Source organism: Talpa occidentalis, unplaced genomic scaffold (assembly GCF_014898055.3).
Source record: "Talpa occidentalis isolate TD23 unplaced genomic scaffold, MPIMG_talOcc4v2.1 talOcc4.4, whole genome shotgun sequence".
NCBI classification, from domain to species: Eukaryota; Metazoa; Chordata; class Mammalia; order Eulipotyphla; family Talpidae; genus Talpa; species Talpa occidentalis.
This window is the reverse complement of record NW_023604295.1, coordinates 144,398,644-144,415,382: the sequence shown is the minus strand read 5'-3', so window position 1 is coordinate 144,415,382 and position 16,739 is coordinate 144,398,644. Positions and strand designations below refer to the sequence as shown.

The 16,739-nt window shown below is 56.9% G+C and overlaps 1 protein-coding gene across 3 annotated transcripts in view; it reads left to right on the top strand.

The window, feature by feature from the left end:
* The window catches only part of SCARA5 (scavenger receptor class A member 5), a 62,718-nt gene that overhangs the window by 2,533 nt on the left and 43,446 nt on the right, over positions 1 to 16,739 (top strand). The window contains exons 1-3 of one of the 3 annotated variants that reach the window (XM_037526513.2): positions 1,423 to 1,783; positions 5,469 to 5,585; positions 13,264 to 13,392. In XM_037526513.2, the coding sequence (XP_037382410.1) occupies positions 5,474 to 5,585; positions 13,264 to 13,392 (241 nt within the window). In that variant the 5' untranslated portion in view covers positions 1,423 to 1,783; positions 5,469 to 5,473. Of the gene's footprint in view, positions 1 to 1,422; positions 1,784 to 5,468; positions 5,586 to 9,135; positions 9,743 to 13,263; positions 13,393 to 16,739 lie in introns of those variants that run through there. The other 2 variants (XM_037526514.2, XM_054701077.1) reach the window with 2 other exon arrangements.

Here is a 16,739-nt window from a genome sequence, read left to right as displayed (position 1 = left end):
CTTGGCAGCGCTGGTTCGATCCCCGGCTGCTCCCCGGCCACCGGAGGAGGGTCCCACATGGCGCGCAGACCTCTCCTGCCGCCCGCTGCTCCCCTCAGCAGTGTACTTCGGTCCTTCTGCCTGCTCTGCTCCCCGCTCTGGCTCTGGTGAATTCTCTCACCCTCCCGCGCTTCTGACTGTGCCCAGTGCTTGTATAAATAAATAAATAAATCTTAAAAAAGAAAAAAAAAAAAGAAATGAAAAATTAAAGATATGCATAAAAAAGAAACCCAAAAGTTCTCAACATTAACACAGGATCGTGTGCTCCACTGGAGAAAAGAGGTACCGGTAAGTGTTGGCCAGGTTACTAGACTGCTCTGTCTCTGTGACATGGGAGCAACAGCAGCACCTACTCCCAGGGCTGCTGTCGAGAGTCACTTAATCGACTGGCACATGGTCTATCCTGTAAAGAGATGTTTCCTTTACCTCCTGCCTCTCCTGCTCGTCACCATCATCATGTCATCGCGGCCTCCCCCTCTGTAAAAAGCAGCCTTGCAGCCTTGCGTTGGAGCTGCCTCCCGGCCAGTCAGGAGGAGCCATCTCTGAAAATGACGAAGACATTTCTGACTCAGCTGCGGGTTGGCAGCTGCACTCGGGGTTCGCTGAGCCTTGGCAGAGTGCCCCCACGTATGAGGTCTGCCCCACAAGGATGGAGGCTGAATCGCTAATCCACAGACGGGAGCGTCCCACGAGCACCTCCAGCGCTGGGTCCTTGGGAGCTCTAAGCAGACAGGGCAGCTCAAACTGCTTTTGGAATTTTCCTGATTCCTTCCTGTCACTACCCCGCAATCTGAACGCAAGACTCCCTGACATCTGGGCAACTTCCTCTTCTTAAAATGTAATCGGGCGTGCTTCGATTTACAGGTCTGCCCCTGTCAGCCTCTCCTCCTCCACCGGAGCTCCCTAGCCCCTGGCCCCCAGAACGGCGAGCCCGTCTGACTCCTCTACCCTCCTGAGTGGCGCTGAGTGTGACTCTGCGAAGTAACTTCAGCACTCAGGGAGCACCCTCTGACCACCCTCAGCCTGGGCCCCGGAGGGCTGGTGTGGCTTAAGGAAAACACATTAAGTCATTCCACACCAGGTTCGGTGAATGACTCGAGCAATGCCAACCCGTCTTGCAAATAAGCTCACCCACTTGATTTTCTTGCATGGCCCCTAAGCCAGGTCTAGCTGCCATTCTCCCTAGAAGCTTTCCAAAAAAGCATTTTGAGCAGGGCCTGTAGTGTGAGCGCCAGTCCCAAGGCCGAGAAGGCTGGCTTGGCTGCTCGGGAGGTGCCTGCAATGCTGAGGTTGGCCGGCAGAGGGGGGTGCGCGTTCCAGCCCCAGGGGAGCCTCGGCAATTGCTCCAAGAACTTTTTATTTATAAAGCTGGGCGGCCAGAGCAGCTGCAGTTCCCATCTCAGTCAGCACCTAGCAGAGCTGCTGGTGCCTTCACAGAACATCTCGGAGCACAGCCCGGGGGCTGACCGACGCGAGGCACCAAGCCAGGGACTCCCAGCCCACGGCCCCCACTTGGACACCACATTGGGTCCTGCCTCCTGACCTGGTCCTGCTGGAGAAGTGACCCCTGAGAGGAGTCCAGGCACCCCAGCAGCCTCTTTCTATGAGTCCATCTGGATCTGACTGGCTGTGGGGACAGGCTCCAAGGGACTGCCGGGGTCTCTGAGTGGGGGCAACAGCCAGTTCTCCTGTCACCATGGCAAATGCCGGGAACTGAGGGGACAGACCTCAGCAGGGCACACAGGTGAGTCTGGGCATCACTCTGTCCTGGCGGCTGGGCATGGGCTCCCAAGGCAGCTGCAGGACCCTGGGATGTGGAGGGTGGAGCCGGGCCTGCGGGTGCATCCTCAGGCTGCAGATCATGGAGGTGGTGACCGGCCGGGAAGTTCCCAGCTGTGAGCCCAGGGTCTGTGGGGCCCCACCCAGCTGCCTGCACTTGGGGTGCTGGAGAAAGCTATGCCTTAGTGGCAATGAGCCTGGCTTGTGTCACAGCTCAAGAGCGCATGGTACAGATACAGTGACAGTCCCTCCACCTGCGCGGAGGGCGTGCACGTGCGTGCATGCCCCGGGGAGGAGCAGATGGAGGGAGAACCTATTTCCCGGTCATCGACAGCTCCGCAGCTTTGGTTATGATTCAGGTCAAGTAGACACAGTCAGAGGGAAAAACTCTGAAAACCGGCTTAGCGATGCTCTCACTCACATGCAGGTGATTTTCACTTGGTTCTGATGAGCTTGAAGTCAGTGAGCCAAAGAAAAACTCTGAGCCCCGCAGAATCAGCTGCTGGAATCCAGAGACACGTCTCTGCAGCAGCAAGTGGGGCTGGTGCCTCCCCCAGAGCAGGAGGGCTGAATGGGGTCCTGCAACTGCCCAGAGAAGGACTTGGGGAGTTGGGTCGGGTTCAGCGATTGCTTTGTACAAAAGGAACACGCACCGGCATCGTTCCTGGGACTGCTGAGGCAGGAGGGAGGCCCTAGAAACCTGGAGGTCCCCCCAAGTCGATGCTGGGTGCTGTTGATCCTCCTCAGTCTGCACCACCAGCGCCCTGTGAGCCCTGGTCCAAAGGCCCCTGCACGCACCTCTCAGGCAGGCTGGCAGTGCCCAGAGGTGGGCACCTGAGGGCATCCCTGCACAGAGATGAGGAACCTGTGGCTGATTGGGCCGAGTAATCAGGAGCAGAGCCAGGACAGAGCTGGTGTCCCCTGAGCACCCCACCCCCTGCAGGCAGGCCGGGAGCTGCCGGGGCATCTCTGTGGGAGGATGAGCGACTCAGCTGACAAGTCCTCTCTGCTCCAGGATGGCCCCACACTTTGCCTGATACAGAAGCCCGGCTTGGGAGCCGCCACTTGGGGTCTACCCTGTCCTTGCTTCAAGCCCTTGGGAGGTCTCTTTGTACCCCCACCCGGCTGGTCTTGAACCCTAACGGTGGTGGCTGGAGGGACAGACACAGACTCCCTGGATGACCCCTGTGGCTGGGCCAGCGCCGGAGCAGGGTGCTTTGTCCTTGTGCCTCAGCCCGCTGACACCCACTGGTTCTTCACTCCTGGGGCCCCGGGTGGCTTTTCTGTAAAATGGGGTGATGGATTGATGCCCCCGCCCCGCATAGAACTCCTGGGGAGGACAGGGGTGCGGGTGCACTGGGTCCATACCGCGTGTCTCTTCAAGTAATGAGATGCCACATTCCCTGTGCACCTGTGCATGCATGCACACCTATGCACTCACACACGTGTACACACGAGCGTGCACAGATGCACAAGGGGCTCAGCTCCGTTATCACTGCCCTCAGCAGCTAACCGTACTTTGCTCAAGTGCACAGATGTGACCCAAAGGCTCTACCACCCGAGGTGGAAGGGTACAAATCCCTGCCCCCACGCCCCACGACAGAAAAGCAGCCCCCAATAAAACCTGGAGCAGACGAACATTCTTGGGTTTCAGTCTCAAGTAACAAACTTGTGAGCAGAGTTGCCTGTGCGTTTCCAGTCTCCTCTGGCTCACATCTGGCCTCCTGCTCGGCCCAGCCCCTCTCCCCATCAGGCTCCAGGGGCTTCGCCCCACCAGCTGAGGGGTGGGGGCAGAGGAGGGGCCGCCCAGTAGACGCATTCCAGATAGCAAGCCCCACCTTCTGGCTCCTGCCCAGGCTGAGCAGCAGAGGGGGGAGGGGAAGGTGGATAAGGATGGGGCTCACCTGGCCAAGCGCCTCCACACCTCCCTGGCTGGCACACGCCCTCCAGCCCTGCACCCACTCTGGGGAGCAGCGCCTGTTGCCTCTGGCAGAAGAGACACTGCTTCCCCCGTGGCTCCCCAGCGCAGGAGCGAGGCCAGAGGGAGGGGACCGCACACAGGCTCGGGGCTCGTGACGCAGCGAGGGTCCCTGCGCCGAGCAGCTGCCTGCCTGGGCGGAGGGCTTGGTGGAGACTAAAGCGGACTCCAGCACTTGGAGAAGCTGGGTGGAAGCTATCCTGGGGCTCCGGGGAACCCCCGGGGCAGGGAGGGGAGACGCTGGCCAGGCGGAGCCCTCCCCCGCTCAGGCTGGAAGAAAGGCCTCAGAGCCTGGGAACACCCTGGTGGAGCGCGTGAGCGTGTGCTGTGTGAGCTCACGCGTGCACACATGGACGGGGGTGTGGCATCTCAGCACTGGAGAGAGAGGAGCAGAAGCCTGGCCCGGCCCGCTGGCCATCGGAAGCCAGCTACACAGCAACAGGCCAGCTGCGGCCTCTCTCAGCCTGAGCCCGAGGTCTCTGCAGGCCAGTATCAAGTCGTGAAAATAGGGGTTTGTCTCCGGTCTGCCTGCCGAGCCAGCCGCCAGCCCCTCCTTCCCGACTGTTTGCGGGAACAGTGCCAGCGCCTCACCTCCCACCCGTGTGGGGGCACTGCCCGCTGCCCCTCTAGCCAGTGGCCTGTCCTCCTGCCCGGTAGTGGCCCCTGGGTCTGTCTCCCGTCCCCCCTCCCTGGGCCTTTTGTCTTGCACAGAATCCACTTTTTTAAGAGTGAATTTGGGGGATGGGCGGTTCAGTGTCCAGAAGGTCAAAGGTCAGAAGCAGAAGTCAAGTGACACTGTGGCCGGAGGCGCTCTGGAAGGAGAGGGACTTGCGAGACCACTGAGCGCACACGTGAGGAAGATCCCTGGTGCCTGGTGTCAGCCAGCTCTCTGCAGCCCGCCTGGGAAATGGATATTCTGTGTGATATGGAGAGTGCAGGTGCCTCATGGCGAGCCCAGAAAGTATAGCAAGCACGACCCCCCAGCCAGGCAGCCCCCGTGATGGGCGTGTCTTTCCATCACGCGTCACATCCGTGGGGCATGTGCACGTGTCACAAACCGGACAGCATAGCACACACAGGTGCACACAGGACGGCTCGTGTCCCAAGTCTAAATAGGTGCCAGGAAGACTGGAAACCCCAACCTGAGCCTCAGCAGCCCATCCAGCACGGCCCCCCGCCCCACCCCGGCCTGAGGCTGCCTGGATCTTGGTGTCTGGAGGACCCCACCGCAGGTCCTGCTGTGGTTCTGCTGACCAGCTCCTTCGGCCACGGCTGCTGGGGCGGGTTGGGAGGAGCTGTGCCCTCAGCTGTGCTGGCCCCAGGCCCACGTAGTGCCCAGTTTCCTTACTGCCACGCAGCACAGAAGCTGTCTCTACCCAGGTCTCTCTGAGGTGCCCAGGGCTCCGGGGCGCAGAACCCCCTCTGCTGAGTCAGGAGGAGGTGCCATCACTGGGCTCCAGCCCTACCTGGAGCTGCTGAAGGGAAGGCGCGGGGCCCACGGCAGGCCCTAAGGCCTTCCCAGGCACCGAGGACTGGGACGGGGTCGGGGCCTGAGGACTGGGCACTGCCAGTGAGAGGGTCTGGGTTGGGGCTCAGGGGCTCGGCTGTGGGGGCCGTGTTCTACTGATGGTTCCTGCGCCCACCCACACTGTCCTTCCTCTCCCCGCTGCAGGTGGGATGGACAACAAAGCCATGTACTTGCACGCTGTGAGCGACCGCGACTCCAGCTCCATCTTCGAGGAGCCCTTCGACGGCAGGAGCCTGTCCAAGCTGAACCTGTGTGATGACGGTGAGTTCGGGGCTCGTGCTTGGGTGCCAGCGCCGTCCAGGCCACACCCCCACCTCGGCACTGGAATCCTGTGCGTTGACCTTCATGCTCCGAAAGGTCCTTTCAATGTGTTTTCACGTTCACGCATCTCAACAAAACCTGCACTTGTGCAGACGAGCTGGGGGGCTGCAAAGGCATCAGGGGACCCCTGAACCCGAGGACGGCTCTCCTGCCTCTCTGTCCCCCTGTCCTTTGTGTGAGGCTGAGGCAAAGGCACCTGGACCAATCCGCTCAGAGCCGCTCTGCGAGGCTCCCGAGTTCATTCCCTGATGGGTCTGCGGGAATTGAACACACCTCTCCAGGCACACATCCTCCCCCGGGGTCTTAGGCCCCAGCTCACACCCCAGGAAGGAGTTCCCCACCCCAGACCCAGAGGGCACCGCGTCTTTGGCTCTCCGCTAAACCTTTGGGGACTTAACAGGTGCAGCCTCTCCAAAGGAGCTCAGAGCACCTCGCCAACAGCCTGCCCTACCCAGCAGGGGCTCAGTAGATGCTCGCTGCACCCCTTTGTGCAGTGAGTGTGAGAGAGAAGAGGGTTGTTCCTACCTCAAAGAGGAGTCGATCGGAGCTCACACAAGGGTCTCGCAGAGACCTGAGGACAACGGGGTAGAGACAGCTGTAGTCACACGCCGAGAAGCCGGAATCTCTGCTTTGTTTGCCCACATCTCCCACCCCCGGCACGTAGTAGGTGCTCACAAAGCATCTGCTGAATGAGTGAACACCTGAATCAGTGAATGTGTCCTTGGCATAGATGTTGGCAAGACAAATACGTTCTAAACCTGGATTCCAAGTTGTCTGGGCCTCCCGCCCCTTCACCCCTGGACGCCAGGTGCAGGTGGGGTAGGAGCAGGGAGGTTGGCGTCGGGATGAGAACAGCCTCCTGGAGCCTGTGGGCTTCCCGGTGGATTGTTTTCCTTCCCTTTCATTTGGAAGAGGAAAGCGGTGAGCTCTGACTTGGGCAAAGCCAAGCCAAATTTGATCTGTTTTGCCAAGATTTTGCTTCTCCTTTGGTCCTGGCCTCTGAGGAGTGTAACGAGAGGGACAGGTGGAGGGAGAGGAAGGTTGGTGGAAGCAGAGGAGGGTGGGGCAGGACAGGGAGGGCCCGAGTCCGAGAACCGAGAACCGGTTTGCTGATCTTGCCTGGGGGGCTCCAAGCCCCCTGGAAGGTAGGCTGGTGGGAGGCGGGCAGGCGCCTCTTCTTGGCCTGGGGCCTGGAGACCAGGGGAGCCGGGGTGAAGAAACGTGGCCGGATGTTCAGTAGGACTCAGGCTGTAGCTCAGGGTCCGCAGGCTGCTGGGGGTGAACTCAGGCAACAACCTCATGGAATGACGGCCTCTCCCCCCTCCCACCCCCTCCTCCCGCCACCGCCCTCCCCGCTGCCTGTGCCCCCACCCCCCTCACCTGCCAGGTAGAGAGAAAGGGGTGGCTGGGTAGGTGGCTGGCTTCCTGTCCCTTCCAGCATGGCCTCGCCCAGCTCCTGCCTGGTCCACCTTAGCCTCTGGGCACCGCTCCCTCCAGGGCACCTCTGATCTGGTCCACCTCTCAGGACCCCACTTCTTTCCTTGTCCCCTTGTCCAGGCCCATCCATTGATGGGCCGTCCCCAGGGACAGGGAGCTCTGAGCGTCCATGTCTTCGTCGCACCCTGGCCTGGGCCCACCTGTGCGGCAGAGCCCGTGGAAGGGCTGACGGCAGAAAGTGGCCTCGAGGTGCTGTCGCCTCCTCTGACCGCACTGCCCACTCCCTTTGAAGAGAAACCCAAACGGGCCAGCAGGCCCGGCCCGGCCCATCCTTGCCTGTCCCGGCCCATCCTTGCCTCTCCTCTGCGCCCCTCCCCCAGCATCCCTTCCCTCTCCCCCTGCTTCTCTTCCTCCCTCCTTGGCGCTCGTCTTCCTGGTCCTGCCTCCGGCCTGAGCGGCTCTGGGCCTCTCCTCTGGCGCCAGGATGTGGAGGAGGCAGTGGAGGGTGTGGGGGGTGTTGGGCCGGCCTGGTCCCTCGGCGGCTTTTCCAAGGGCCAGGAAGAGGTGTTAGTGTCAGAAAAATATTGCAGCCCTGCTCCGCCGCCCCGGCCCTCCACCCCTCCCTAGCCCGGCATCACCCCTCACAGCTGGGAGGTAATGTGTCCCACATGCTGCCGGCCATGGGCTGCCTGTCGGCCCAAGCCCCCCATTCTGACCTTCCGTCCTCATAAAATTAAATTATTCCTCTAGGGGAGCCCCGTGTCTAGCTTCTCACCAGTCAGTCTCCCAGTTCCTCCGGCGCGGTGGAGGCCAGGCAGCCACCCAAGGGCAGCAGTGGGCTTCCCGGGCGGGTCTGGCTGGGCCTCACAGGGTCTCCACCCTCTTCTGGGGAGTCAGACTCTGGAGCAGAGCCGGAGAGTAGGGGGATGAGCTCTCCACTAAGGCAGAGCAGAGCGTGAAGACCTGCTGTATAAATCAGCAGTCCTGGGTCGGGGGTGCTGTGGCCAGGCTGGACCCTGGGTCCCTCCAGAAGATGGGGACCCGCCTGGGCCGGTGACGAAAGCCTGCTTGTTGAAGCTCAGCAGGCGTGAGTGTGGATCCACGGGGCGCAGTGGGGTGACTGCCGGGTGACCCTGGGCTCCGTGCGGGGTTCTCCCATTTTCCCCTCGTCCCACTCACTCCATTCGCCTGGACGGCTGCCTCCCAGGGCTGGGCCCCAGGGAGTTACCCTTCAGGAGGTGGGGACACACATAGGAAGGCTGCAGTGTGAACCCCCCATCTCTGTGGTCACCTGGGTGCTCTCTACCCAACACCCCAGCTGCTTTCTTCTCCAGGCCCAAGGAACCAGCCCCAGCCATGGGTCCCTGGAGACAACAGGCCTGCCAGCCTGCCCTGGCCTGAGTGCAGATGGGCTGGCCTGTCCCCCCTTTTAGATCTGGCTCTAGGATGCTAAAATAGACCAATCAGGTACGAGTTAAATGGATCAATCAGGTTCAAACTCACTTTGTTAGTTAATTATTTGTATTGAAAAACAGAAAATGAACTGATTGGTGCTAAACAGTCCAATTAGATACTTAGGATTGACAGTGGTCCCGTCAGGCTTATGGGATAGGAGCCTTAAAGGCAGAGCAAGAGCCAGCTTGAGGCAGTGTGCAGCCGGCCTCCTGAGAAAAAGGAGGATTTGCTGGACGACCTTCAAAGTCAGCACTAGCCTTCAAAGAGGAAGGACGTTTCTCCCAGCCTCCAGAGAGAGACACATCTCGTGGGCAACCTGTGAGGGATTCACCGGACCTTTGTAGGCCTCTGTGGGCTTTCACCTTCACAGCCGTCTGCAGACTTCCTGCGCGCCTCTAGACCTGCACAGACGCAGCCTCGGGCCTGCCTCCAGCCCTGCCTGTTGGACCTCGCCTGTGGGGGGCACCGGGGAGCTCGGCCCAGTGTCTCGAAGAGCTGACTGCAGCCTCTGGGTGTCCGGCACCGCCTCCTGGCACTGTTGCGCTCGCTGCTGTCTGGTGTCGTGCTCTGGCGGCACATGGCGGAGGAAGCGGTGACCGGCCGCAGCGGTGCTGCCGAAAGGTCAAGGTGGGGAAAGCCCACAGGCTGGTCCCTGGGATAAGCCACTGGCGGTCAGCGGTGACCGGGTGTCTGTCAGCTAGGGCTGCCCACCCAACACCAGATGGACAGACCCTTACTTCTCATGGTCTAGAGGCTGGAAGTCCAAGATGGAGGGGTCAGCAGGACACATGGACATATATTATCATGCCCAGCTTGTCAATGAGGGAGGCGAAGCATCTGGTGAAGTCACGAAGTCAAGTCAGAGGCAGGGCCTGGACTGACCTGCATCTGCAGGTCCCTGGAGCCCAGCACCCTTCCCTGTTCTGACCCGGGAGTCGCTGCACAACCCGGAGCCGGCTGGTGGGCGCCAGGCCTGAGAGCGGGTTCCCAGAGTTGGAGCTTTCAGAGGTGGAGTCGCTTGTTCAGTGACGAAGCTAGGGTGGGGCCGTGGGAACTGATGGCTGAAATGCAGGGGACAGATGGAAGGAATTATCCTAGGAGGTGCCGTCGGTGGGAAGCCAGATGGGTTTGGACAAGAGCAAAGGACAGGGTTTTAAATGGCTCTGGAGGGAAGCCTGGAGTAGGAACCTCTTGGGGGACTTCAGGTAAGAGAATAGCCCCCCACCACCTGCAACCTCCTGGGGCCCCTGGCCTAGAGTCTGACCTCCATCCAGAGGATGCCAGAGGGTGTGGCAGGTGCCAAGCAGCCGCCAACAGTGTGGCTGCGGTCGGGCAGCCTGGGCCCTGCTCTGCAGGTGGGGTCCTTGCGGGCTGCCGGTGGACGGGCCTGTCTAGGGGAGGGACCGCCTGTCTGACTGCTCCTAGCCCACCCTCGGCAGCCACACCCCACGCTGACAGTCTCAAAGGCTGGCTTTGGGGGCTTGTTCCTCAAGTCATGTTGCATATGTTTCGGCATCTCTGCTCCCTGGGAGCCTTGGGTCTGACCCTCTCCAGTCCCACAAGCCTCCTTCTCTCGGCTTCCTCATCTCCCAAGATGCCACCCTCGTTTCTGCAGGTTATGACAAGACGGAGAAACTGTGATCTTGGTTCTCCTAGATCTTGGAGGACTTTTTTGGTTTGTTTTGTGCCATTTCTCCTGGCATAGTGGGGTCCTGTGTGTGACCATCTCTGCACAGAGCAATTATGTTTAATAACTGACAGCTCTGTCTGGTACTGTCTTCAGATCACGGAGAGAAAACATTGTCTTCTTAAAGTCCCAGTTTTCAAGAGCTGTCAATCAGCCATAAAACTGAAGAGAGAGATAACAGGTTTCAGCCTGTCTAGGAAGACCTGCCCTTCAAAGCCCTACTGGGTCGCTACCTCCTCCAGGCAGAGCCTGGGACTGCCCCTGGCAGAGAAGGACTCGGCCCCTCTGATGCCACGCCTACACCCTCACACCTGTATCATGTTACCTGTTCACATCTTCTTCCCCTCAGGTGTGAGCATCTGAAGGGCCAAATCTTCATCTCTCATTTAGCCAGTATTTCTTGAGTGATCTTTTTATCATTTTCATAATTTTGCATTTTCAAGAACTGTCATGTGGTTGGACTCGTACAGTAGGTCGCCTTTGAGATTGCTCTTTCACTTAGCAGTAAGCATCCAGTCTTCCTCCATATCTTTCCAAGACTTGATAATTCTTTTATTTATTGTTTTCTTTCCCCCAAAATAAGCTATTTTTTGGCCTGGCTTTGTTGATTGTAAGGTTTTGGAATGTTTTTAATCAATAATTTCAATCAATAATCTGAATGATCGACCCAGCTAACATCCTCCTGCCAAGTTAAGAAAAAGTCAATACGTGAGTTTTGGGCAGGCTTAGTCACTTGCCTTTTGCCTAAATCATCTTTTTACAATCCTGTTTTCTAACTGGCCCTGCTTTGGGCCAACCCTGTTTGGGCATTTATCCACAAGGGGATGGGTCATTTGGGTGCTTGATTTGGAACCTATAATCTTTCCCTTTTCTGTGTTGCTCACTAATTGTATTAAAGTCCCTTTCCATTGGGAAAAAAAAAAAAAAACAACAATCCTATTCTCTAACCATCTTGCCTGGTCCTGCTCGTCCAACCATTTGTGGCAAAGTTCTATTGAGGCTCTATTATGTGTCATTTAAAATAGATTGTGTTTAATTCTTACGTGATGTTACTGTAATGTGATCAAGTCTTGCTATAACAGCTACGTTCTCCTAGAGGAAGGTCAGCGTTGCGTGTGTTAGTTAACAAAGGACTTGGAACCAGTGGCTGCTTGCTATGAAATAGAAGTTTCAAGTGCAGAGGAGGGAATGACTCTTCTGATGGGAAAACCAGAACTCTGTCATGGCCACTGGTGCCATAGTGCAGGGAGGCAACAACACGCTTGCAAAGGACAAAGGCAAGATTCAGTTAGCAGTATTGCTGGCTGTGTGACTTTCTCCTACCTATTCAGCTATGTGGCTGCAGAGGACGCAGGGTGCAGAGAGGAGTCGGAACAACCATCACAGTAAGGTGACCAGTACTTGTATCTTCTACAATGTTCTGCCACCGTCTGACTCTCCAGGGTAACAGACGCTTTCCTAATAAATTCTACCGGAAGGTCACAAGGAACAAATAAAAGAAAGAAGGAAAAGATGCAATGCTTACACGAGAAGCATACGTATTTAGGAGCAAAATGGTTATAGAGTCTAGTGTGCGGAAAGGGATAGAAAATTCTAGAAAAAGATTAGAGTGAGTTAGAAAGATGTACTCTGCATGTCAGTGGAAAGTTGGGTCAACTCTTCCAGTTTTGCTAACATTTAAACGTTGATGACAATGATAATTGAATTGTATTTCTTGAACATTTGCTCCAAACTGTACCCAATGTTCTAAGGAAATATTATGTAATAGTCCTTCTTAACTGTTTAAGCAGCATCTTCAATAAAATGGGTAAAGCTTCCTCACTTACCAGTACCCCTGGGGGAGCTGGGGGCCAACCTGGTCACCGCCGTTTCTCTCATGGCAACAAACCTTCTGAAGGTCACGGAGGTCAGCAGTAGCCTCCCTTGGTAACCCCAGTTACCAAGGAATTGCAAATATTGCACTAGCTTTCAGAACATTTCTGAACACAAGTGATGTTGGTGCCATTGTCAAGCCTGTTCTGGCCCCACACCTTTCCCACGAGGGACACGGTTACCCGACGGGGTATAGTGGCATAAAAGGGGGGCGCATACTTGGAAAATGCCTCCCTTCCCCTCTTACCTGCCCTCTGGGTCAGGGCGGCAAGCGTCCCTTCCTGTCCTCTGCCCATGGACATGGCGGGCGGCGGCAGTGAGTTTGCTGGGCTCCGCACAGGCCTCTGAGGCGCCTCCTTGAATGGATCCCGCTGAAAAGTGCACGGTTTGCTGCTAACATCTGCGCCTGAAGGGCTCGGGTTAATCCATCCAGGAGGGGCAGCGAGCACCAATAAGTCGAGGCTCCATTTTGGCTGGAAGCTGGGGGGTCTTGTGTAACATCACAAGGCAAAATCACGAAGCCTTCCTGTAAATGGAAACCGGAGGGGGCAGGCAGGGGGCAGGTCCGCGTGCAAGTATGCTTTGTTTACACTCCCTCGTGGCCTGTGTGTGCGCCTCTGTCTGTCTGTCTGTTTAGCTAGTTGTCAGCACTTGCGGATAGGGAGGTCTCGTCATCTCTCTGGCTGTTGGGGAACAGTTTGGATCTGGCATCCGCGGGCCCTCGGTGCTCCGGCCCCTCTCGAGACCACGCACGCCCGCGCAGCTGGCTTCCCCACCAGGCCCCCCCTGCTCGTGCTGCACCGTGGTGGGCCTGGCCACCTGGAACCCCTGTTTCTCATGTTCCCCAAACGCTCTGGGTCACGTGACATGATGCTGCTTTGTAAAGGAGCAGGCCCGGCCTCGCAGGCCTTCTGCGCACGCAGTGGCCCGGAGGTAGGTTTTGGACCAGGGAGCTTCAGGTGTGAGTGTGGAGACCCCGAGGTGGGAGGAGGCCGGGCGCTGAGCTGGCCACGATCCAGAAGCGCATGCGTCCTCACAGCGTGGCACACACTCGTGCCAGGGGTTAGCTCCAGCCCTCATCCACGCACGTCGGGGAGAGCTGAGCCCAGGGCAGGGCAGGAGCGAGCTGGCTTTTCACGCATCTCTTCCTCCCTCTGGCCCTGCCAGGACCGTGCCACAGACGCAGGGTGGGCGGCTGCTGCACCCAGCTGGGCTCCCTGTCGGCCCTGAAGCACGCGGTCCTCGGGCTCTACCTGCTCGTCTTCCTGATCCTCGTGGGCATCTTCATCTTGGCAGGTAAGTGCCCCCCTCCGGCTCCGGCCTCTAAGGAGGTGGAAGGAGGTGGGAAGTGAGAGCAGACGGGACCGGGAGGCCGAGCCTGGCCGCGACCGCCTTCTCACCGGGACACCGGGAGGGAGGGAGCTGGCTGGCCCTTCCGCCTGCTCGGCTCCGAGCAGCCTCGCTCATTCTGAGGAGTCGGCAAGGCCTCCGTGAGCCTGGGAATTCTCTGAGGCTGGGGACGGAGAGCTGGCTGCCGCGGTGGCTTGCCCCACCTCGCCGCGTGACACCACTGCGGGTCTGTGCTGTTTGCGGGAGGCACTGTGCTGGGGGGCTAGCCAGGGTCCAGGGCAGCCTGCTGCCCTTTGGCAAGCGGTGGGAGTGAGAAGGGCTTGCCCCACCGCAGCTGGGCTGGGCTCTGAGCATGTCCTCTAGGAGGAAGAAGCAGAGCTCGTGAACTCCTGGAGGGAGCAAGTGGGGAACCCACCGTTGAGAAGACCACCTTGTCCCGCACCTGTAATCCCACCATGATGGAGATGCTGACGCAGGGGGACAGAGCGTCACCATTTCTGGTTGGGGTCTCCTGACTCCCACCCAGAGGGAGGGCTGCCCAATTAGCACCTTTCTCATGGGAGACGGGAGGTTTGACACAGTAAGGACAAGGGATCCATTGCTTTCAACCTCCCCATCTTGCATAAGGAAGGGAGTCCTCGAATGCTGTCCTCTCGTTCCACATCTTTTTGTTATAATGTCAACAAGAAAAAAACAACCCCAGCAGATGCTGGTTAAAATGACATTATTCAAGGACCAGCTTTTGTTATATGCTGTTCTGCTTGAAGTTACACCTTCCAAGAACCCGTGAGTGACCTCTGGTGAGGACTTGCTCTTTCTACTTTGTATCAGGCTCCATGCAAGGATTGGGGACACAGCTAAATGGGGGCTTCCCTCAAGATCTCCAAGTCTAGGGACAAGGTGGGGGCCCAGATAAAGTGCATTTGAAGGCAGAATGCTGGTAGGACTGTGATGGGCACTGTGTCCATGCCAGTGACCAGAGGTGGAAGGCTGTGTGTTGCGTGGAGAGGGGAGTCGTGGGAACGAGGCTGCTAGAGGAAGAGCTGGCTTGGCGGGCTGAGGGCGGGTCCTGTGTCAACTCTTGGGCAGGAGTGGGAAGGTCGAGGCCTTGCAAATGGCCCTTGGCTACAAAAGCTGGGGCAGAAGTCCAGGCCCTCCCTGGTCTTGACTCACTTTCTGTTTAGCGAGAATCGCCACTTGGGTCCTATGATGGGATGGGGTGATCAAGGCTACCTGTGCCCTCAGGTGTCTACACTCAGGGCAGAGGACATCCCTGGGGGTGACGTCTATCCCACCAACCACTGAGCTGAGGGCAGCCAATGGCAACCAGATTGCTCGTGATTTGGCCGAGCGGTCCAGGGGTGGTGTCCAGTCAGAGGATGGTTTGAACATGTTCTTGGGCCACTCAGTGAGGAGAGATTGGGATCTAGATTTTGTGGGTTTGGCAGCCAGGACCATAGCAAATTTCCAGAATGTCTGGAAAGAGTTTCAGCCCAGCAGGAAAGCTGGACTGTGGTGTTATAATGGCTCTACTGAATAGGAACTAGGGTGACGGGAGGGGTCTAGACTGGCGGGGACCTTGGGCCAGGCCTCCAGAGGTCTGGGGTGGAGGGTCACTGCATCTCGGAGAAGGGAATGGATGCTCTTGCCAGGTGTCTGAGGGCTGCCATATGGGAAAGGCCAGATGTGCGTGTGGCCTGGAGGGCAGAACTGGATGGGGGGTAGACTTCGCCAAGAGACAGATCTCTGCGGTGCACAGAAGAGGGCGTTCTCGGAAGTTGTGCCGTCCAGCGTGAGCTACAGCTTTCCTCCTGACTTGGGGCTTGAGTGGGATTTACCAAGACATCCTGGAAGTTTGAGAAAAGAGGATGGAACATGTTCTCCCAATTTAACGCCAATGTAGCCACCCTTCCTTAGCCAGTCCTTATGGGCCTTCTAAGATTGGGAGGCCTCGGCCAGGGACAACTGAACACCAAGTGGCAACCAGGCCCAGCACCTCTTTATATATATATATATATTTTATTTTTATATTCCCCATACAATTGCAACCCCCTTATTTTGACCCCAATCCCTCCCCTCCCCGCCCCCCCCCCATAGAGTGTCTCTGGTTCATAGTTGTTTGTTGATTTTGATTTTCACTTTCTTATAGTTATTCATTTTCCTGGTCCCTTATTTAAGTTTTCTAGATTCCTGCTATGAGTGAGACCATCCGGTATTTTTCTTTTCTTTCTGGCTTATTTCACTGAGCATGATCCCTTCCAGCGCCATCCATGTTGCTGCAAATTGCATGTGTTTATCTTTTTTGAATGCTGAGTAATATTCCATGGTGTATATGGACCACATCTTCTTGATCCAGTCATCTATTTTTGGGCATTTGGGTTGATTCCAAAGCTTAGCTATTGTAAACAGTGCTGCTATAAACATAGGCGTGCAGGTGCTCTTTGGAATTGATGGTTCTGTGTCCTTTGGGTAAATACCTAGGAGTGGAATTGCTGGATCCTATGGAAGCTCTATGTTTAGTAGGTCCAGAAATCTCCACACAGCTCTCCATAGTGGTTGGACCAGTTTGCACTCCCACCAACAGCCAGCACCTCTTTTTGATCGCCTCTTCCAAGCAGCTCTGTCCCCGACTCTGCAACCAAAGAACTGTGTGTTCAAACATGTGCATGTTGCATGCACCGTCTTCACCCTGGAATTAAGGGCTCCACCCCTTGGCCTTTCTTGGGATGGATGCGGTGTTGGAAACAGCACCGTGAAATGCCACCTGGGCTTATTCTAAGGGTGTTGTGGAGAACGTTGTTCAGCCTTTATACAGTGTCAGCTAAGGGGACACATCGAGAAATTATTTTCTGTCTAAATCTCAGCAGGAGATACGCTTTTCTTGAAGAATTAGGTTTTTATTTAACTTGAAGAAACTGCAAATCTGAAAGTAATTAAAATCATTGCAAGGAGGTAATTAATGCAAACTGAGAGTCTGTTGTCATCCGCTGTAAGATGTGTGAATTTGAAGGTAATTAAGAGGGAAACCTGAAGACAGATCCGTGGCACGCCCGTCCCAAGCATATAGGCAGAACAAGCTTTTGAGTTAGCCTCATTCCAGCTCCATTCAGTGCCTCTAACTTGTTCTTCCCTTATTTTGTTCTCCTCTGTTCTTATCTGGGTGCATTTCATGCGACCTTGTAGACATCCTTGTTTTTTTGGCACAAGGGAGGGTATTATATACAGTTTTGTCTTTAAAAAAAAAATCTGGCCACTCTATTCAATCCTGCACGTACATGATGATGTTCCGGAAC